Source organism: Rhinoderma darwinii, chromosome 3 (assembly GCF_050947455.1).
Source record: "Rhinoderma darwinii isolate aRhiDar2 chromosome 3, aRhiDar2.hap1, whole genome shotgun sequence".
NCBI lineage: Eukaryota > Metazoa > Chordata > Amphibia > Anura > Rhinodermatidae > Rhinoderma > Rhinoderma darwinii.
This window is the reverse complement of record NC_134689.1, coordinates 37,228,090-37,252,347: the sequence shown is the minus strand read 5'-3', so window position 1 is coordinate 37,252,347 and position 24,258 is coordinate 37,228,090. Positions and strand designations below refer to the sequence as shown.

Sequence of the window (24,258 nt, the reverse complement as noted above, 5' to 3'; positions counted from 1 at the left end):
CTGCTGTTACCCCATCAATTAGCTGTTATGAAGGGGTGACCATGAAATACATGGTGGCACTGTGACCTCTAGAATGTATGCCACTCTCGCTAATAACAGTGGGTCTGTGAAGTCCATATGCCCCCTAGATTATATACAATAAATCAATAATAAGCCCTTGTTCTAATAACTGTTGCTTCTCTGGATTGAATGTGATCAACTTAATCTTTGAATCATTAGGAAAATGTATTGGACGTGCTGTACATTTTTTTTTATTGATTATTGATTATAACCTGATTTATTTGACTCGCTTACAAGTTCTGAACAATAAATTACAGAGATACACAACGTTTATGGATTTTTAGTTTACACAGTGTACAAAGTTATTTGTATTGTTATGATGAATCGCTACATTTATAGGACACTTCATTTCTTCAGCGGCCAAAAATGACTATACAGCATTAGTTTTAGGAAAAATACATTACGTCAATAGCCAGGTCTGCTTTACTACAAGGCAGGGTGCTGTGATCCAGGACACAAAGGGTTGAAACAAGTAAAGTCTAGGCTCAGATACAATTACCATAATAATTTTATTTATTGAGCACCTACATATTCCATAGAAGTAAACACACAATCTCATTTATTCATTTCCTATAGGTGTGATAAAACCTTCTTGGCTGGTGTGGCTGTCACAGGGTAACAATGAACTTGGAAATGTTCTTTCTTCTGTAGCTGTGATGAGGTGACTACTAATGTGCTCATTGTCATTGTCACACATCCATTCCTGTATAGTCTTGCTAGACATAGTGGTGATGGCATTAGGTTTGCTTCTATGTATTTATGACACTACTTTTTAGGATCATTAGACAGCACAGCACTGTACCAGAGCTCTGCCAGGGATAAAGATTGCTAATGCAATTCACATCTTAAGTCAACGATCCCTCGGTGTGCAAGGGGTTAAGCACAACAGCTGTAAACTGCAGCTCTCAGTTCACTATGTCTCTGTCCACCAATACAGAAGCTGTAAATGGGAATTTGGATCCCTCCCTTCCCTCAACCCTCTTCTAAAATGAAAATAGTTAGGGAGGGGTGACTGACTGGGGAGCTGGGGAGGGAGGGGGGATTGTTGAAAGTATATTGAAGAAACACAAGTCTATGTAGCAAGATCCTCACATTTAGCAAAGAGCCTCCGATTTTCTGCTATCAGATTGGATTAGGAGATCTTGGCTGGAGCCAGGTTCCCCAGTGACAGAGGATAGAGCTGGAGGAGGATTTTTTTTTTTTGCCTGAGGATTTGTTGAGTTGCATTAGGTCTGACCGGTGCTCAGAGAAGATCCTCAGCAGCAGTGGAGATGTGGTGGTGGTGGTGGTGGGATATGAGGAGAGGACCATGGTCTGCACACGTTCTCCTGCCTTTACTACTCACTTGTTGCCTGGTCCCTGCTTCCAGCCAGATCCGATACACAGTCCCAGAGGAGCTGGACCATGGGGCTTTTGTTGGGAACATCGCAGAGGACCTGGGCTTAGATATCTCCAAGCTGTCATCTCGGCGCTTCAGGATCGTGTCTGGAAGCAACAAGCAGCACCTGGAGGTGAACCTGGAGAATGGGATTTTGTTTGTGAATGAGAAGATAGACAGGGAAGAAGTTTGTGAGTTCCAGCCGGTGTGTTCGCTGCACTTGCAGGTGGTGATGGAGAACCCCCTGGAGCTCTATAGGGTAGAGGTGGAGATTATGGATATCAATGATAACGCACCCAGCTTTCCATGGCACGATTATGTGCTGGAGGTGACCGAGTCTGCAGCTCCTGGTGCCCGCTTCCCGCTGGAGAGTGCCCAGGACCCCGATGTGGGCACCAACTCCCTGCGCACCTATAAGCTCAGTCCTAACGGGTTCTTCTCCTTGGAGGTGCAGAGCAGGAGCGACGGAAGCAAATTTGCAGAGCTGGTTTTGGAGAGACCCTTAGACCGGGAGCAGCAGAAGACTCATCGCGTCCTCCTCACAGCCCTGGACGGGGGGATCCCTGAGCGATCCGGTACCGCTGTGATTATAATAAGTGTTCTGGATGCCAATGATAATGTGCCCACCTTTGACCAGACGTTTTACCGGGTCAGTTTACAGGAAAATGTGCCAAGGGGGACCCTGGTCATCAAGCTAAATGCCACGGATTTAGACGAGGGCACCAATGGGGAAATAGAATACACTTTTAGTGGACATGCACCGCAGAAGGTAAGGGATCTTTTCATGGTGGAGCCCCGCAGCGGTAATGTGAGGGTTAAAGGGATTTTGGACTATGAAAAGTCCAATCTGTATGAGCTGTATATACAAGCCAAGGACCGGGGTCCCTCCGCTGTGGCGGTGCACTGCCGGGTACTGCTGAATCTGCTGGATGTCAATGACAATGCCCCAGAAGTCATCCTCACCTCGGTGTCCACACCAGTCATGGAGGATGCCCCTCCAGGGACAGTCATAGCTGTCATCAGCGTCATGGATCGGGACTCTGGAGACAACGGGGACGTCAACTGTGATATCCCCAAAAACGTCCCCTTCCAACTGCACTCATCCTACAAGAACTACTACACCCTGGTGACCACCGAGGTCCTGGACCGGGAGGCTGTGCCCGAGTACAACATCACCATCAGTGCCAGGGACTTTGGTTCTCCATCACTAATGACCAAGAAAATCATCACCGTCCAAGTGACGGACATCAATGACAACATCCCCACGTTCGTGCAGCCTTCCTACACTGTGTATGTGATCGAGAATAACCCACCGGGGGCTTCTATCTGCTCAGTCATTGCCCTGGACCCCGATTCCAACCAGAACTCCTACCTCTCCTACTCGATCATGGAGGGTCAGATCCAGGGCATGCCAGTGTCCACCTATGTGTCCATCAACTCGGACAGTGGCAACATCTATGCCCTGCGCTCCTTTGACTATGAGCAGATCCGTAACTTCCAGATCAGAGTACAGGCTCAGGATGCGGGCTTCCCTCCATTAAGTAGCAATGTTACAGTCAATGTCTTCATTCTGGACCAGAATGACAATGTCCCTGTGATTGTGTCACCTTTACCCAAGAATGGCACTGTGGCTACAGAGGTCCTGCCAAGATATGCAGATCCTGGCTACTTGGTGGGCAAGATCTCAGCCATGGATGCCGACTCTGGCCAGAACTCTCGCCTTTCCTATCAGATACTCCAAGCCACTGATTCTACCTTATTCAGCATTGCCTTATATACAGGGGAGCTGAGGACTATAAGAGCTCTGGGGGACAAGGATGCTACAAGACACAGACTCTTGATCCAAGTCAGAGACAATGGCCAACCATCACTGTCCACCACTGTCTCTATAGTGTTGACTGTGGTGGACAACATCCCTGAGACCCCATCAGAATTGAATGATCTGCCTTTAAATTCAGACCCCTCCACCACCTCCTCTCTAACTCTCTATTTAATAGTGTCCCTTGGCTCTGTGTCCTTTACATTCCTAGTGGCTATAATTGTCCTCACAGTCATTAAATGTCACAAAGACAGACTGTCCCTGCGGGATTACAAGTGCTCCTCCATCCCTACCTGTTGCTGCTGCATGAGGTCTTCTTCTTCAGGAGATGTATTTAAGAACTCAAATATCAACCTGCAGATCTCATCTGGGAATAAAGTTCAAACCAACTGTATGGAGTCTTCAGGGAGTGGTCCCCAAAACTACTGTTACAAAGTGTGTCTGACCCCAGAGTCAGCCAAGAGTGACTTCATGTTCCTTAAACCTTATAATTCAACAACCACACAAAACAATGAGAAAATCCCAGAAAAAACAGTCCCGGGAAAAGGTGGACAGCACCCCCCAGCTGTAAACAATGCAGTCAATGAGGTAAATGACGGGTTAAATTGGAAATATGCTGCGCTTTCTCTATGGTGCAGGTTCACAATCCTCTGTATCTTCTAGCAGGCTTGAGCTCAGATCAGCAGGCGTGCCTTGTATCTTAAAGAGACAGTCAACCTAAAATCTTCTCTGTATTTGCTGTGCAGGTGAATGCAACCTAGTGTTGTGTGGAAAGGCAGTGTGTAGTGTTGTTCAATGGGATTACTGACAGAAAGTACAAAAACATGATCCCTACTCTATCTGAAATATCCCCAGATCGGAAATAATTCCATACATATTTGTGAACGATATTAGGAGCTCTGTTGTTAAGATTTTGGCAGACTTTAGGTTTACTGTCCCTTTAAGGGTGCCTCTTATATGCAGTGAGCAAAGGGTTACTGGTAGGCTAGACATGACCAGCAATGAAGAGCCCCTTAGCTCCCCATATCTATCATGCTGGTGAATTAATCACCTGTGTGGAAGGAAAATCTTCAGTGGATGTTTTTTTTTTTTTACTTAATGGAACTGCTGGAAATAATGATTTCATTACAGAGCTCCAGCGTTGTGCGGGCTTTATTAGGAGCAGTATGACTATGTCAGTGCATGCAGCCCCTGCTCATGTATTCCTCATCTGCTTCCAAGGGCATTTATAGAACATCTTCTCTGTGTCCCCAGATCCATCCTGAGTGTGTAATTTATGTCTTACAATTATTCTGTTCTAACTCCAAGGGCGTCCTTCAGGATGGACCAAATGGATCTGTTCGATGGCTGTGTTGTCATTGCTTTACGTGTGACACATGAAATCAGTGTCTGAGAGCTGTGAATCACTGATCGCCGAGTCTAGAGATCCTCCCAATAGTGTATTATCTGCTATGCTGGGGGAGACGGGGGCACCATTACTATGCAGAGCACCGGGGCTGGGGGTACATATGTCTTTCTTATACAGACACTCTCAAGATTAACAAAGCACCAGTGGCTGCTGCTTGTGCTGCTGGGAATAAATGCATTGTAATATGTATTAGGAAATAAAAAGCTTAGCGGGGCTATTGTGCTCCAAGGTTACTGTGACAAGAACACCGCACACATCATCGCTTCAAGACAGAGCGCTATACATATTAATAGATATCTATATATATCTATAGATATATATGAAATCCCCCAAAAATATGGATATCTATCTATCTATCTATCTATCTATCTATCTATCTATCTATCTATCTATCTATCTATCTATCTATCTATCTATCTATCTATCTATCTATCTATCTATCTATCTATAGATATATATGAAATCCCCCAAAAATATGGATATCTATCTATCCATCCATCTATCTATCTATCTATCTATCTATCTATCTATCTATCTATCTATCTATCTATCTATCTATCTATCTATCTATCTATCTATCTATCTATCTATCTATCTATCTATATAGATCTACATATATATATATATATATATATATATATATATATATATATATATATATATATATAAAATCGACCTTTCTCTATATGAATTTGATGGTCAAGAACACTCATCTATGTATATCCCGATTCATAGTATAATATAATATTTCATAATTGAGGATGGTAGAATTAATTGGCCAGGTCTTGGAGAATAACAAAGCTTTTTTTTTTTTTTTAAATACTTGTAAGATGGGAGAATTCTCCAAGTCTGCGTTTCACAGGCTGATGGAGAATCAATGGAAAAAAAATAATTTTTAAAGATTCGCTCATCTCTAATCACAATTCCTGACCAAGAGAAGGATGTGCTGTCTCCTCTTATCTGTCACATAGGAGTCCAATGGCACTCAACCTGTGGCTCAGGAGAGATTCTCGCTTCTCCCTGGGGCTCCTATTAGCACTACAATAGATCTTTAAACCAAGTCGTTGACAGTTGTGACAACAATGAATCCAACCGGAAAATAACATATAATATCTGAATGGAGCAAACATATGGATCCTGGGCAGCAGTCATCACTGGGCTGTGTCAGTCTCATGACTGATCTTGGTTGCCACTACTGGTGCCAGGTGTTGTCATTCTAGAATCGCAGCCCATAATCTCCTGCTATGATCTTATTTTCTCTGATCCACTTGCTATCTGTTAATTTCATGCTGAATATAAGCACAAAGGAAGGCAAGATCTAAGTACATTGTAGTTTGCTAAGACAACCACCAGATGGCAATATTTCATAAGGAAACTCCTAGATACCGATATAAAAACACAGGCAATGTTAGTATTAACAAGCTCAAGAAGGAAAGATAAAATAGTTTATTCACACAAATTAGTTTCACCCCCCCCTTTCTGCAAAAGTTCCTTCATCTACTTGAGAAATGTTGGCCTTGTTATTACTGGTTCACAAATATAATAAAACACTGAACACATGAAAGGGTTAAACCTACGTTAAAAAAATGGCCTAATTAGACTGCGTTTACACACCATGTGTAATAGTTGACAATTAATTATATATAATTTTAATATATTATTATACTGTACCTTTTGTGACTATGTTGCTTAGATAAAAAATAATTAGCTGTCAGTGCTAGAAAAGGCTTGAACTCAGGTGAGGAGTGGGTAAATACTTCTCTAATATTGCCTAGCTGTTAATGGGTTCTGTGTGTTCCATGCAACATTATTAACCATCTCAAAATGAATAAGCAGTAACATTAAATTGACTTTTAACCCTTTTTTTTTTCTAGCTGCCTTTCTCTGACATTCCTCATTTGAAGGGGTTAAAAAGTTATATATTAATAGGGCTCAAATAACAGAGTATATGTAGTGTTTAATTCAGTCCCTAGGAGCTGATTTCAGGCTCTGTCCCTATAGGGGGTCTCTATGGATGAGATACAGAGCTATGACATATCCTGTCCAGAAAGCCACCTGTACCAGAACATATAAAGAATGAGGCTATCCTCCCTATGTACAGCTGAAAGCATTTCTGATAAGGGCTATATGTGCTCTATTACTTGAACCCTATATAATCCCTTTACAACATGTTGCCGGTAACTAAATCCACAGCCCACGTAGCCCCAGTATTGATACTTACTTATCGCTTAGGTTCTCTCCTGGCTATAAACTTCCCAGAGATGGCACATTATTTGTGGCGGATCCACCGATTGTTCAATGCACCGGGATATCTGGGGTGCATTTAGTGATCAGAAGAATTCCAAAAGAGATTTCGCAACATGCTGTAAAATTGAAAAGCGACTAAATGACTGGAACCCCACCAAGCACTGTGGGGGTCCCAAGGATGGGCAGATGTCTCACTTTCATAGCCAGCTCGTCTATAGCATTAATTTGCAATATATGACTAGCTGATTATAAAAATACAAATATTTAAGAGGATGTTTTATTTATAGGGGATTTTTACAGATTGTAATATGAATGCATTTTTACAGAGTTTTAGAATGTATTATAAACCCTTGAAAATACAGTATTGGTTTCTGGAGTTCTGTCAACATATGTGGAAAGGTGACATATAAAGTAGCACCTTGGACAGCTCCGCACCTCTGCTTAGACTAGGGCTTCATAATATGAGACGAATGGTACCCAAACACAATAGATTAAAGGTGTTTTTCCCATCTCGGACGTTTATTGAATATCCACAGGATTTGCCATAAATGTCCGATAGATATGGGGCACCTAGCTCTAGAACGATACCCGCTGACCCCCGTCTTACCTTCTCCCACTGAGTTTTTTTCAGGCAGAAAAATCTGCACGTTGTTTGCCACGTTTTATGCTGCGTTTTTCGTCTACGGCTATTGAGTGCCGCGGGCATAAAGCGCTGCAAAAAACGCTTTCTCTGCCTCCCATTGATGTTAATGGGAAGTCAGAGACGGAAACCCCCGAAGAATAGGCATGCTGCTACTTTTTCCCGTGAGCGTTTTTTACCGCTCGCGGGAAGAAAAACGACCTCCGCCTCCCATTGAAATGAATTCGGCCACTTTTTGCCACGGTTTCCGCGGCAAAAAACTTTGCGTGAACAAACCCTTAGGCTATGTTCACACGGGGTATTTTGCCGAGTTTTTTGACGCGGAAACCGCGTCGGAAAACTCGGCAAAAACGGCCCGAGAACGCCTCCCATTGATTTCAATGGGAGGCGTCGGCGTCTTTTTCCCGCGAGCAGTAAAACTGCCTCGCGGGAAAAAGAAGCGACATGCCCTATCTTCGGGCGCTTCCGCCTCTGACCTCCCATTGACTTCAATGGGAGGCAGGAGAAAGCGTATTTCTCGCTGTTTTATGCCCGCGGCGCTCAATGGCCGCGGGCGAAAAACGGCGCGATAATTGCTGCGAAAATCGGCGTGCAGGGAGAGGAATATCTGCCTCAAAGTTCCAAACGGAATTTTGAGGCAGATATTCCTCCCCCAAAATACTCCGTGTGAACATAGCCTTAGGTTGTTTTTGCACCCACAGCCAGCTTGTAACTCAGTGTGGAGAGCCCAGGGACAGTGGAGAAGGTAAGATGGGGGTCAGAGGGCCTTGTTCTAGAAGGGGGACATTTATGTAATATCCTGTGGGTTTGGCATAATTGTATGAAATTGGATTACCCAATTAATCTCGGGATCCACCAACAATCTGATGTGTATAGGGGCCTACTGACTGTGGCTCTGTTTGGCAGATGTTGGGGGAGACAAGAATCGGTCATGCTGGATTTCAACATGCCCGATCCTTTGATGTCCCAGAAGAGCCGTTGTCAGAAGTGTCTTGCAGTGACTTGTTTCCTTATCCCCAGCATATGGGGAGGTCGAGAGGGGCGGGGGGGGTACAGTTCTCGTCCAAACAAGTTTTCGTCCAACAGATATCTTATGTGTATGTCCAGCTAAAAGAGTGGGTTTCTGCGTCATTTGTCATATGTCTGTTCTTATGGCTTGTGTTTTAAAATGATTTTATACTGAATTATCATGTCAGATTTGGGGAACTTTACATAAAATATAAGGGTAATGCATAACTAGCAATTGCTAAGCCACTTTCTCCTATGAAGAGTAGTAGCGACCTAGAAATAAGACAGAGTAGCTGAAAAATCTCAGATCCATCATTGTTGCTTAAGCATCTTCCAGTAAACTGTAGACTGCGGTTTATTACTGTAGTCCAAGTAGTGGCTCAGGAGCCACATGTACAGTAGTCCTGGAGCCCCTCCATCTGGCTAACCGTCTATCGGCAGCTGCAGGTAATGTTGTGCACATACAGTACCAGGGGGTTCATGGCATTACTAGAACTTGGCACTAGGGTCAAAACCATATAATTGGCAGTTAACACTTGGGTAAGAGTCATATAACTTGGTCATATCTTTAATAGACTTTTTCACTTTTAATACTCATTGCAGCTGAATACCACCTCAATGGCTCACAACCTACAAAAGATTGGGACCCTCTGCTGTAGTCTATAGACTGTATAGCCTTTAAATGTCATTGAATAGTCTGTAGTCTGCTGACCGGGCTGGTAGGGAAGGCACATAGGATTTGAATTGTTCTGCTTTCCTGTTATATCTTTAGATACCTCTACCTGCTAACAACCCATAATTAAAAATAAATTTAAAAAAAAATTAAAAAGTTATACTATACAATATACTACCCGATATCTATGGGTTTGCCTAAAGTCGTATGCACATGGATGTAGTATCTGATAACATGTAAATGTAGTTTTTACCGCTATTGTTATTCTTTGTCTTTACAATTTAGAATTGAAGCTGTCTGTTACAGGTTAGCATAGTTTAGGTGATTAATTAAAGGGGTTATGCGGGGACTAAAATTTATTAGCAGTGTATACTCACTGCAGAATGTGAGTACACTCGCTAATACACATTCCGGTCCCCCGTCGCGCTGATTCTGAATTTTTCATAGATGTTTATAGCGCTGGCGGGGGGACCGGAAGTCTAGTTGCACAGCCTTCTTTGATGACGATACGACTCTACGTCATGTGACTGACCCCGCTGTACTACATGTACAATCAGGAGCAGTAGTACAGTGAGTACATGGAGTACAGCGGGGTTGGTCACGTGATGAGTCCTATCGTCATCAAAGAAGGCTGTGCAACTAAACTTCCGGTCCCCCGGCAACGCTATAAAAAAACTATGAAAAATCTAAGAATCAGCGCGATGGGGGACCAGAATGTATATTATCGCGTGTACTCACATACTGCTGGGAGTACACGATCCCTGCATAACCCCTTTAATTTTTGATCCCTGTTGCTGATCTGGAATGGTTAAAACTTTAGAAACCTCTTTATATGTTTATCGTGCTTCAGATTTTTGGAATATTTTTAGAAATGTTTCGGTGTTTTACATAGCAATTCCAACCTAGAGATAGTAATAACGGAATGCAATGAAATTGCTTCTATTTGCCTTCCTTGATCTTACTTGGTAAAATGCTCAGTGCAAACACCTTTATTCTAAGCAGGTTCTCCTTCTTCTTGAGGCTTGGATTGATATTAACGCATCACATGTTGCCTACAGCGAGGTCTCCTTTTTCATATCTCTTATGATACTGAATCAGGTAGATGTTTTCTGCATGGAGGTCCTTGCTGAGGCGTATGAGTCACCCAACGATACACACACATCTTAGATATTTATTGCTGCCATTTAACTAATCCCCTCTAGTGATCCGCTCTCAGAACAATCAGGCTCATCATTGATATCACTGTCTCCTAGTAGACGTCTTGTCAAACTGCATATAGATTTATTGAAGTGGGCAGGTTGGCAGAATAGTAAATGCCATGACCTACATAGATCTATTAGACATGACCTATTTAAATCGACGTCAAGTATGAATTGTCACAGAAAATACAAATATTATCTGTATCCGTGTCCATTTTAAAACTCGTGTGCGAATTGAGGATAATCGGCTATAATATTGTCTTTTCCCGTTGACACAAAAGAGGATTAATGGAGGGATTCTCATAGCTGATCTGTCATATGCATTACATTCAATACCATTGGAATACAAATAATGTGTACTAATGAACTTCCCCTAATTAGTTAATCAGTGAAATCATTAGCATTTATATTACTATTATTATACTCATCTCCTCAGCTATGTTTATTTTTTGTTCCATGCCGTCGCTATTTTTGGCAATTTTTCTAGTCGTAAATGCACAAAGTTTTCTTTCCTTGGAGATTTGAGAAATGTCTTGAGTTTCAATCAGTAAGAGTCCTACTGATGTGAATTTTGCTGCCTTTCAACTCCACCGTTAGAAGGGCAGACAAGCTGCAAACTTGAGTTCAAATGTTCCATTTAATATGGTCACAGTTTAGCTGGCAGACACATTTTTCCCATGTGGCCAATTCCAAAGACACAAGCAATTTGATGGGAAAAAGCCAGTTTGTTACTGTTCTCTATACTTTCTTAGTTTTACTCATTTTCTGTTTTAATGAAAATAAGGAACTTTGGGCAGTAGAAGAAAAAGTTTCAGCACATTTAGCAATAAAAATGTTTCAATAACTGGCCAGAATTCAATATAATTGGGAAATGCTACTGGGGAATATGATTTTCCTCTTTGCTGATTATGTTTTTAATATATCTTTCTAGTAGTCGGAGCTCCATTTTTGTCACTCAGAGCTCCAAATCCCTTGTATATTATTTTATTATTTAGTTTAAAGACCCATTAACTTATAGGACATTGTACATATCAATTACAGAGGGGTGTAAATAGATAACATGAATAAGTGATAAAACCAGTACTATAAACATAAGCTTACTGGACAGCTGACTGGTACAGAAAGAAAGAGGGTCCTGCCCAATCTACACGGGAAAGTGAAGAACAGTAGGTAAGGGTAACAGCTGCTCATTTAGAGGAGGTGTAGAGGAGACAGGGTTTTTGCAAGTTGTAAGCCTTTCTGAAGAGGGAGTTTTAGGTTGCTTCTGAAAGACTGGATGGTAGGAGATAGTTAATGTGTTAGGGTAGTGACATCCAGTGGGTATGGGGGGATGCGCGGAAGAAATCTTGGAGAAGATGATGTAACAGGCAGAAAGGAGCAGAGAAGTAGGTAGAGATTACACATTGGGATGTAGTGGGATATTAGAGATGTCTGTAGAAATAGAATTACAATTTATAATTCTAGCTGCTTGCAGCCACCACCAGATGTAGTGTAGGAGTTTACTGCATACTGTATAACATAGAAACCAATAATAAAACACAATGCAGTAAGCTCCTAAACTCCCCCTAGTGGTGGTAGCAGGCAGCCAGAATTTTATAATTTATTTCAGTCTTTGCAGAGGCTTTATTGCTCTGTATCAGAAAAATGAGTTCCAGTCACTGTTAGATATAGTAAGAAATTAATCTAATCAGCACAGAATGTGGAACCTAAAAATGGCATTAAAAAATACATTGTAGGGAAATAAAAAGACAAAAAATTACGTGATGGCTACATGCACACGTTGCGTATTTTGCTGCGGAAAATACGCAGCAAAACCTCAGGAAACCGCAAGAAATTCGATTGGAAATTACAGCGTTTTTTTTCATGCTTCGGGTTTTGCTGCATATTTCTGTAGAACAACAGGGAAAGAATTTGCAAACAGAATTGCGGGATAAATTGACATGCCACGGTTTAAAAAATTTGCACCGCGAGTCAATTTACGTCTTGAAAAGTACCGCAGCGTGGATATGAGATTCATTGGAATCTCATCTTTTATGCTGGTACTATATTACGCTGCAGTATTGCCGCACGCAAATACGCACAGCAAAACCGCACGTTAGGGTATGTAAATGGCCCGAAAAATCGGAAGTAGAACACCAACAAACATCTGCCCATTGATTTCAATGGGAATTACGGCGTTCTGTTTAAGCCTCATTTTCAAATAACGGCGCATAAAAAGTGCATGTCACTTCTTGAGCCGTTTTTGGAGACGGTTTCATTAACCAATGGAAAAACAGCTCCAAAAACGGCTGTAAAAAATCCTTGGTGATTAAAAAACGGCTGAAAATCAGGAGCTGTTTTCCCTTGAAAACAACTCCGTATTTTCAGACGTATTTTGTTAAGCGTGTGAACATACCCTAATACGCATCGTGTGCATTGACCCTAAAAGATACTTTTTAAAGGGGTTGTCTCACCAGAGACAGCCCCCTTCGTTTTGGACCCCATTGTAAAAAAAACACCATATACAGTCACAACACAATACATTCTAAGGCTGGGTTCACACGACCTATTTTCAGGCGTAAACGAGGCATATTATGCCTCGATTTACGCCTAAAATAGGGCTACAATACGTCGGCAAACATCTGCCCATTCATTTGAATGGGTTTGCCGACGTACTGTGCAGACGACCTGTAATTTACGCGTCGTCGTTTGACAGCGGTCAAACGACGACGCATAAATTGACTGCCTCGGCAAAGAAGTGCAGGGCACTTCTTTGCAACGTAATTTGAGCCGTTCTTCATTGAACTCAATGAAGAGCAGCTCAAGATTTACGAGCGTCACAGATGCCTCGCATAATACGACGAGGAGCTTTTACAGCTGAAACGAGGCAGCTGTTTTCTCCTGAAAACAGTCTGTCATTTCAGACGTAAAAGCCTCTCATCGTGTGCACATACCCTAATATTCTATTCTATACAGTGAAAAAAAAAAATACAGATTTATAACGCCTACAGAAGTCTGTGATGTATGACACTGTATAGGCAGATAGTGGTATACGCCACCAATGGGAAACCATAGTAAAAAAAAAATCTACCATGCGAGTGCGATACAGTCTACTTCGGTATTCTGTACAGAGAATATTTTTTTTGCCTACACATACCGGCCCGTGGTATGCCAAAAGGACACTCTTATGGCATATGCCAACTAAATGGGTCCCTATGGATATTTTGGGTGATTGCACTGGAAGCTCTCCCAGCACATATGCCAAAAATACTTCACAAAGAAGTTAAGTCAATTTGCAAATACTTTCCTTTACTGTTTGTTTTTATTTCAAGTTATTTGATGTTGTTTTCTCTATTCATACTCATATCTGCTTCCAATACATGTCCCTTTACAGCATAGTCCTAACTGTGTAACTGTCATCTGAGCTCCCACAATGCACTGCTCTCTGGTTAAAGTCCAGCAGAATTCTGTATTTATCTTTCTGTCCAGACAACAAATAAAACATACAAACATATTTTATTAAAAAGCTTTGCAATACAAAACCCCAAACAATACTACTACCAAGCAAAATCTGCGCTCCGAAAGCCAAATTGCGCTCCCTCTCTTCTGACCCCTACACCGTGCCCAAACTGGGCACAACATATTGTGCACTAAAATGGCATATCAGTGGAAAATTGCAATTTTTGCACCATTAACTCTGCGCATTCATTTCTAATGAAAAAACACCTGTGGGGTCAAAATGCTCATTACACCCCTTAAAATGCCTTAATGGGTGTAGTTTCCAAAATAGGGGTCACTACTTGGGGGTTTGTTTTACTATTTGACCTCAGAGTCCTGCAGTTGTGGGCCAATGCTCTGAAAATCACCAAAATAGGCCTCAAATGCGCATGTTGCTCTTCACTGCTGAGCCCTGTCATATGTCCAGCCAAATGATAATGCTTTGAGGGGTGTAGTTTCTAAATTGGGGTCACTTCTTGGGGCTTCCACTGTACTCTGGTACCTCAGGGTTTTGCAAATGCAACATGGCGCCCAAAAAACAATCCAGCAAAATCTACATGCAGTTTATGACTCCCATATGGGGTATTGCCATAATCAAGAGAAATTGCTTTTCAAATGTTGGGGTGCTTTTCAATTTCACAGCATAATTCCACTAAATTCAGCAAAAAGCCTGTGGGGTCAAAATGCTCACTATACCCCTTGATAAATTCCTTCAGGGGTGTAGTTTCCAAAATGGGGTCACTTTTAGGGGGTTTCCACTGTTTTGGTCCGGCAGGGGGTTTGCAAATGCGACATGGCGCCCAAAAACTATTCCAGCAAAATGTGAATGCGAAGTAGCGCTCCTCCTTTTCTAAACCCTGCCCTGTGTCCAAACAGCAGTTTATGACCACATGTGGGATATTACCGTGCTCAGGAGAGATTGCTTTACAAATGTTAGGCTGCTTTTTCTCCTTTTGCCCTTGTTGTAATGAAAAATTTCAACAATTTAGTGGAAAAAATGTTGATCTTCATTTTCACGGCCTAATTCCACAAAAAACCTGTGGGGTCTAAATGCTCACTATACCCCTCGATAAATTCCTTGAGGGCTTTAGTTTCCCAAATGGGTCACTTTCGGGGGTTTTCCACTGTTTTGGTCCCTCAGGGGCATTCCAAATGCGACATGGCACCCGAAAACCGTTCAAGCAAAACTTGAGCTCCAAAAGCCAAATGGTGCTTCTTCTCTTCTGAGCCCTGCTGTGTGTTCAAACAGCAGTTTATTACCACATGTGGGGTATTACTGAAATCGGGAGTAATTACTTTTCAAATGTTGGGGTGTTTTTCTCCTTTTTCCTTGTAAAAATTGAACATTTCTACGTTTTATCAGAAAATAATAAATTTTCAATTTCAACGCATAATTCCACTAAATTCAGACCTGTGGGGTCAAAATGCCCTCTATACCCCTCGATAAATTCCTTCAGGGGTGTAGTTTCCCAAATGGGGTCACTTTTGGATGGTTTCCACTGATTTGGTCCCTCAAGGGTTTTGCAAATGTGACATGGCGCCACAAACTATTCCTGCAAAATTTGAGCTCCAAAAGCCAAATGGTGCTCCTTCCCTTCTAAGCTCTGTCATCAATTAAAACAGCAGTTTATCACCACATACGCGGTATTGCCGTGCTCAGAAGAGTTCACATTACAACTGTTGTGGTGCTTTGTTCTCTTTTATCTATTGTGAAAATGGAAAAATCGGAGCTAAAACTAAATTTTATTAGAAAAAACATCGATTTTAATTTTCACTACCTAATTCCACTAAATTCGGCAAAAAACCTGTGGGGTCAAAATGCTCACTATACCCCTTGATAAATTCCTTCAGAGGTGTAGTTTCCCAAATGGGGTCACTTTTGGGGGGTTTCAACTGTTTTGGTCCCGCAGGGGCTTTGCAAATGTGATATGGCCTCCGCAAACCATTCCTGCTAAATTTGAGCTCCAAAAGCCAAATGGTGCTCCTTCCCTTCTGACCCCTGCTGTGTGTCCAAATAGCAGTTTATTACCACGTATGGGGTATTGCCATAATCGAGAGAAATCGTTTTTCTAATGTTGGGGTGATTTTTCTCCATTATGCCTTGTAAATAATAAAGATTTCGACATTTTATTCGAAAAAAATTTAGATTTTAATTTTTACATCCTAATTCTACTAAATTCAGCAAAAAACCTGTGATGTTAAAATGCTCCCTATACCCCTTGATAAATTCCTTGAGGGGTGTAGTTTTCTAAATGGTGTATTTTTTGGGGGGGGGGGGGGGGTTTCCACTGTTTTGGCACCGCAAAACCTCTTCAAACCTGACATGGTGCCTAAAATATATTCTAGTAAAATGGAGGCCCCAAAATCTACTAGGTGCTCCTTTTGCTTCTGAGGCCGGTGTTTCAGTCCAGTAGCACACTAGAGCCACATGTGGGATATTTCTAAAAACTGCAGAATCTGGGCAATAAATATGGTGTTGTATTTCTCTGGTAAAACCTTCAGTTTTAAAAGAAAAAAATTAATTTAAACAGATTTTCTGCAAAAAAAATAAAAAATTTGTCAATTTCACCTCCACATTGCTTTAATTCCTGTGAAACACCAGAAGGGTTAAGAAACTTTTGAAATGCTGTTCCAAATGCTTTGAGAGGTGCAGTTTTTAAAATGGGGTGGTTTATAGGGGGTTCTGATGTATAAGGCCCTCAAATCCACTTCAGAACTGAATTGGTCCCTGAAAAAATAGGCTTTTGAAATTTTCTTAAAAATGTGAGAAATTGCTGCTAAAGTTCTAAGCCTTGTACCATCCTGGAAAAATAAAATAAAGTTCAAAAAACTATGCCAACATAAAGTAGACATATGGGAAACGTGAACTAGTAACTATTTTGGGTGGTATTACTATCTGTTTTACAAGTAGATACATTTAAATTTAGAAAAATGCTAAATTTTGCAAATTTTCTCTACATTTTGGTATTTTTCACAAATAAACACTGAATGTATCGACCAAATTTTACCACTAACTTAAAGTACAATAGGTCACAAGAAAAAAAAATATCAGAATCGCTTAAAAAAATAAAAGCATTCCAAAGTTATTATCGCATAAAGTGACACATGTAAGATTTGCAAAAATTGGCCTGGTCCATTAGGGGAAAACAGGCTGTGTCCTTAAGGGGGTAGAATTGGTTCCAAAGATGGAGGTTCCCTTTTAAATTTGAAAACAAACATGTATAATTTACATATTTTTCATGTTCCATTTCTGCTTTATATGTGCATTAACAGATTGAGATTTGGGCCTATTACAAAGCCATTCTACTATCGGTATACCAAACCAATTATGTATTTGCTAGCCAATTATAATTTCTGATGTTACTTTTTCAGGGAAAGCTGCGTGTTCTTTCCCCACACGTCTTCTTCCAAGTGATGGTTATAATGCTATATTCCCTGACAATAGTAGTAGGAACAATCCCTGGATTTAGATACAGTAGATGTTTTTTTTTGAAGAGATCATTAATGTGAGCTGTAACTTCATTGTTGAATGTGATTGATGTCCATATCTTATGGGGGCTCAGTTTTTATCTTTCATCTCTCTTCTTATAGTCATCTATTGAGGAGAATCCATTGTGAAAGCTTCACTGGTTTCTACCTCACTGGGGTTTTATTCCTCTTTCCTCTTGATCAGTGGAATAGACTGGACTTGATAAACTTGCAGGATCTTACCATGCAATGTGCGGTGTAATCGAACACTATTGTTTTCCAAAGGCAAAGCTATTATAAGCGGTCATTCATTTATTCTTTGTGAAGGGAACATAGGTGCTCAAATGTGTTAAGGAAACATCCTTCAAAAGTTATACCATGATAATCTACTCTATGGACAGCTGTATATTGGGAGTTTTGAGCAGCGAGTGACTTGTGGTTACGGTTTCCTCTAAGCTGTTTGCTCTCGATGAGTTAAAAATTCCAAAACCTACAAAATAGCTGCTGTTGGGCACTTTGAAGAATGTGTTTTTTAAAGAGGCTCTGTCACCAGTTTATAATGGCCCTATCTCCTACTTAATCTAATAGGCACTTTAATGTAGATATCTACTGTTTTTTTTAACTTTTATTTTTGACCAAGTTATGAACATTTTAAGATTTATGCAAATTTGTTCTTAATGCCCAACTGGGTGTTTTTTTTACTTTTCGCCAAGTGGGCATTGTAAAAAAAAAAGTAAAAAAAACGCTCCGTTGGGCATTAAGAACAAATTTGCATAAATCTTAAAATGTTCATAACTTGGTCAAAAATTTAAGTTTTTCAAAAAATAAACAAAAATACAATAGTTATCTACATCAAAGCGCCTGTTAGATTAGGTAGGAGATAGAGCAGTATTAAACTGGTGACAGAGCCTCTTTAAACTCTTTTCTTTCGAGAGCTCAGAGCTTACAGAGAGCACTGCTTGTGGTGCAGTTTCTTAGCAATCTGGGTCTACTCCCCTTATGGGCAGGGCCGTTTCTGCCATGAGGCGAGATGAGCACCTCACCTCAGGCGGCAACGTGCAGTGTTTTAGCGTGGGCAGGACACGCCCGCTTCTAAGTGCAGCAGAGGCACATGGTTTTCAGCTGCTCTGCACTATTTATGCAATCCTTCTCTTCCCTGATACATTCCCTGCCGCTAACTCTGAAAATTAAGATCGTGACTCCAACAGCAGCTAACACTACTTACACTGGACTTGCACTTGACGTGCCAGTAATGTTAGCTGCTGCTGCTGGAGTCAATCAATGGAGCTGCCGGACTTAATTTTAAATCAGCGGCAGGGAATACATCAGGGAAAAGGAGGATTGAGTAAATAGTGCAGAGCAGCTGCACAGGGACATGAAGGTCGTAAGGGAGGGATGGGGGCTTTTCTGCCCTCAGTAGTGAGTAGAAGCACCAAAAAGGGGTGGAGCTTAGCTGTATGATTGGGTGGGGCTACCGTATTGAAGATGGAGCTTTATCTCAGCAGGACATGTCCCGCTACTCCTGCCTGCATTGATTCTGCAGGAGTCAGCCTGCAGTAAATATTATAAAACAAAGGCAGATTACTCACCTTTTAAATTTTGCTGCTGCTCCAGCGTCAATGCTCCGGTTATACCCGCCGCTCCTGCAGCGATGATGTCTCGTTTATTGTTTAGATGACAGCTGCAGCCAATCGCTGGAATCAGCAATGATACTTTCATGTATAGCATGTGACCGCTGAGGTCTCTGATTGGCTGCAGTGGTCACGTGACCTAATCGCTGCAGGAGTGGGGGGGGACCATTGATGCTGAAGCAGCGGGGGAGTTAACAGGTGAGTATTGTTTGATTTTCTATTTTATATCATTTCCTGCTGGTATAAAAATGTATTAACTCTCATGGCCCCATCCACACGACCATGCCCGTAATCGGCCACAGACAGCCACCCGCATTTGCGGGCCATACTTCCATATAAAGTATGGGAGCACAGTCCGTAAATAGCAAAAAATAGGACATGTCCTATCTTTTGCGGCGTCTTTCTACGGCACGGACTCCTTCCCGTAAATATAAGGGAAGGTGTCTGTCAGTCATGTAAATAAATGCGTCTGTAATTACGGACCGTAATTATGGTCCGTAATTACGGACGAAGTCCTGTACAAGGGGCCTCAACAGGGTTAAATTTTAGTTTAGATTTACAAGTCTGAGGGATCAAATAGCAGTTGGCTAATAGGATTTCCTACTTAGAATTTTTATGGTGGAGGAGTTTTTCATTTTCGCCTCATGTAAGCAGAAAAGCTAGAATCGGCCCTGCTTATGGGAGTCATTTTTTATCTCAAAATGGATTGCATTCCCTCACATTGTAGTGTACAAACAGAACTACTAGCCAGGGGCACAGCCTGTCCAACTGGGAGAAGTTTACTTTCTGTGCTTTGCCAAAATAGAGCTTAAGGCCGAGTTCCGTCGGGTTGTATACGCTGAGTAAAAATCACTGTGGTGCAGTTTTTTTAACGGAATATCCAATGTGGAAGAGAACCGTTCATACTTACCCCTTCCCTCCTCTGACGTCCGCTCCCGCCTCCCTGGATGACGTTGCAGGCCATGTGACGCTGCAACCTGTGATTGGCTGCAGCGGTCACATGTGATGCAACGTCATCCCAGGAGGCCGGACTGCAGGAGAAAAGAGGGCGTTCTGGGTAAGTATGATTTTTTTCCGTAGTTCGGGTTTTTTGCGGCGTAATCGCTGCGAACACGCCGCAAAAGTCACAATGCTTGGCTTTCTGTTGCGGGTTAGGAATCCCCATTGAATTCAATGGTGAAAACCCGCAGCGGAAAATCAATGAAAACGCAGCATAAATTGACATGCAGCTGAATTAAATTCCGCACCGTAGGTCAATTTATTAACGTTTACGCTGCGGTTTTTTTCTGCAGCGTGGGCATGAGATTTTCTAAATCTCATCCACTTTGCTGCTACTGTAAATGCTGCGAAATTTCCACACAGAATTCCGTTGCGGAAATTCCACAGTGCTTACACTACGTGGGAACCCGGCCTAAGTGTTGTTTTTGTTTTGCTGCTTTTGATTGGTTAGTCCTAGAGAAACTTTTCCAGTACCATATGGCCACCAGGGGCACTCTTTCATGGTGATCAATACTGTAGAATACACTGTCATTAGTGTTCATATGTAATACATTCTGAGATCTGTACCATTTCTTAAAGGGGTTGTAGCCAATCCCTTTTTGAAATTAAGCCAGTCCAGCAATGTTCATCCATGTAATACATTAATGGTCAGGTCCGCTAGACAGGGAGCTTACAATCTGAGTTCCCTTTCTGTAGGTTTTTTGCAGTGTGGGGAGGAAACCCAGACAAACACATGTCCACATTCCCTAATAAGGTTTATGGAAACAGGAATTTCTCATTGAGACAAACCCTTTAATTTTCCTATGATTACAGTACGGGACAGTAATTCTGCGGGGAGGCAAGGGCTTCTAGCATCATAGATAACTATGTTTATAGGACCCGGCTCCCTAAACTGTGGTCAGTCTGGGAAATACACGGTCCGTATTTTACAGACCGAACGTGACAATCTGAATAAGGCCTAGATAGAATAGCCCCTAAAAAATTTAAAGATAAAAGGATAGAAATCAAAATGGATTCAAACACAGCATTTTTTGCGAATTTTTCGTGGGATTTTTAACTGCATTTTTTAATGCATTTCTTAGTCAGGCCAGATGTTACTTTAAATGCTATGTACACCTTTTAAAAAGTTTTTTTTTTAATAAAAAAATAATAATCAGTGTGTTTGGTGCAACTTTCTAAATACATTTTATTAAAAATTTGTTTTACTTTTTGAGATGCAGCTGTTTTGTACCTTGTATACAGAATAGCTGTATCATGTGCTAAGACCTAAAACCGTCAGTTCAGCGGCACTGACGGGTTCAGTGTCAGCGGATCACGCAGGATCCACCTGTTATCTATCACATCTAAGTTATGAACATAGATATGATTGATAACAGCTCGATCCTGCATGTCTGTCACTGAAACCGTCAGTCCCGCTGACCTGACGGATACAGGTCTTAGCACACGATACAGCTGCTCTGTATACAGAATACAAAGCAGCTGAGTCTCAAAAAGTAAAAATTATTTTTAATATAAAGTAAATCGAAAGTTTCACCAATCACACTGATACTTAAAAAAACAAAAAACTTTTTTGAAGGTGTACATAGCCTTTAAAGTCTATGGTAGAATATAAAATGCACTATATACAACTGCATTGTGGTTTGTGGCGTTTTGCAGCAATTTTCTTGTCAGTGGCGTTTTTTTCTAAATGCAGCATGCTCTCGATATGGCGTTTTTTCAGGCTTATTTCCCCTAGACTTTTCCCCTAGATGTTATGCAGGACATCAAAAGTGTCATAGTAAGGGTATGTTCACACGGCTTATTTTCAGACGTTTTTGGTTAAGCGTGTGAACATACCCTAAAGAGCATTTACAAATAGACACTAAATGAAAAATGCCGCTAGCAAAAGTATTTTTTTTAACATCATTTTTAGAAGCGTTTTTTGATGCAATTTAAATTGCCCAAAAATTCTGTGTGAAGGCGGACTTAGACTGAATGCACACGTTGCGTATTCCGTGCGGTTTTGCTTGCGTGTAGCAAAACGGCAGCATAATACAGTACCAGCATAGGCAATGAGATTACAGGGAATCACATGTCCACGCTGCGGTATTTTTCAGGACATAAATTGACACGCGGTGCGCATTTTCGAAACCGCGGCATGTTAATTTATCCCGCGATTTTGCTGGCAAATTCTTTCTCCCTAGTTCTGGGGAGATACGCAGCAAAACCAACAGCATGAAAACGCCTTCCTACGGTTTTGCTGCATATTTTCCGCAGCAAAATACGCAACGTGTGCATTGAACCTTGAGGGGGTTCCCACACACTGGTCAGAAGAGTAACTGTAGTCAAGTTAGTGGAGGTCCGGCAGCTGGGGCTACGCTAATGTGAAGAATAAAGAGGTTCCAGTCTCCATTCACGCTGGAGGGGTTGCTGAGCACGCTCAGTATTGAATTAAACCAGAAAGCGACCACTTCTCTATTGAAAACACAGACCAGCACCTGTTTGTTCTTGAGATTGGTTGGGGTCCCAGCTGCCAGACCCCCATCAATTTGATATAAGTCAATTGCGAGAAAGCGCTTTTAATCCACTAAGCAATTACTCTAATTATCCTGGCTAATGAATACCCTCATTCCAGTAGATAAATACATTTCCGTGTGGAGGGTAATTTATTGTAGTAAATGTTATTCATTCTAGATGAAGTCCGATATTAAAGCCTTAAACACTGAACCTGTTTTCCTGTTATTTTACATGACCTATTGTAATGGTTTCAATGTCATAGTGTTACCCACCAGACTGATGCGCAGCAAGGTTGACAGCTCTGCTATACGAGGGTCTATTGAGCAGACAGAAGGAATGGCACGTGGCTGATCAACCTTTGTTACTCCAGCTGTTGATTACGTTTAATTTCTTTCCATCACTTTTAGGTTAAGACGGAGATAATGCAATTTCATCCAGACACTATTATTTATATAACTTGTTTGTCTAGATTCTACTTTGATTGCAATCACTTCGTTTTCTGAATGTTTTTCTGCTTTAAATGCAACATTATGATTTTAGAACAATTTCTGTTATCAGGATTTGGCATTGTAGAAAAAAAAATAAAAGATCTGATGTGCATATAATCACGACATCTTTTTTCCTGATACAATTAATTGCTCATATAATGCCTTGGAGATATGAAGACTCTTCTCAGCAGTCTTGATGGGGTCATTTAGAAGTACATGCACATATTTATGTGCCTGATTTATGTAGGTTTGCACAAATGATTGCATTAATACTGGCTTTGGCGTGTCCATGGCCACATTTGCGTTACTTTCGAGCTAGGGTTAATGTAATAATATGCAGCACAGACACTGTACGGCAGTACACAGAGCCCCTATGGGTTTATATTACGACTTGTAGGCACTTTGTGTGTCATTGTATGTAGTTTATATGAGGTGCCATATTCTCTTTTATAAGCAATTTTTGGGGTGCCTGATCTTCCTAATATATGCCTTTAAACCATATCACTGGTTCAGAGTTCAGGGCTCATGGGGCATTCACTACATAAAGGGGTTGTCCACACATGGACAACTGATGATCTATCCACCAGATATGATCGTTGGGGGTCCAACACCCGGACCCCACGCCAATCACCCGCCCCGGGCGCCAGATGTTATGCAGGGTATGCAGAGTTCGGAGCAGGAAGCAGTTGGCTCCGTACACTGCATAGCGGGTGTGCAGCAGAACTGCAGCTCTGCTCCTATTCACTTGAATGGGAGCAGACCTGCAGTATTGCAGCTCAGCCGCTATTCTGGACCGGAGCCATCTGCTTCCGGCATGGACATCTGGTGCCCGAGGCAGCCGGAGCAGCTGATCAGTGAGGGGTCCAGGTGTCGGACTCCCAATGATCATATACTGATGTCACATCCAGATGGGGTTGTCTTCTGCTGGACCTTTATGGCCCATTATTGTGTTAGAGCCTGGGGACACCGGAGGATCCTCTGGTTTTCGGGTGGGCCAGTTTGACCCTGCCCTAAGGGTAGTGGCACACACAGTGTAAACACTGCAGATTTTCCGCTGCAGAGTGTATGAGATTTGAATAAATCGCATATACACACTGGAAAAAATCAGCTAAGAAACAGTTCATAAATTGACCTGTGGCACGTTTTTTAAATCCGCATCATATCAATTTATGCTACGGAATCGCTTCTCTTATGTTGTGGGTTTCCGATTGAATTCAATGAAGAGGTAAAACCTGCAACAAATAGACAAATGCTGCGATTTTTGCAT

At 41.6% G+C, this 24,258-nt stretch overlaps 1 protein-coding gene across 3 annotated transcripts in view; it reads left to right on the top strand.

Annotated features, from left to right (window-relative positions):
* Nucleotides 1–1,106: 1,106 nt before the first annotated feature.
* Nucleotides 1,107–24,258, top strand: part of LOC142748894 (protocadherin-10-like) — a 79,741-nt gene continuing 56,589 nt past the window's right edge. For all 3 annotated transcript variants that reach the window (XM_075856269.1, XM_075856268.1, XM_075856270.1), the window contains exon 1: nucleotides 1,107–3,845. In XM_075856269.1, the coding sequence (XP_075712384.1) occupies nucleotides 1,332–3,845 (2,514 nt within the window). In that variant the 5' untranslated portion in view covers nucleotides 1,107–1,331. The remainder of the gene's footprint in view (nucleotides 3,846–24,258) is intronic.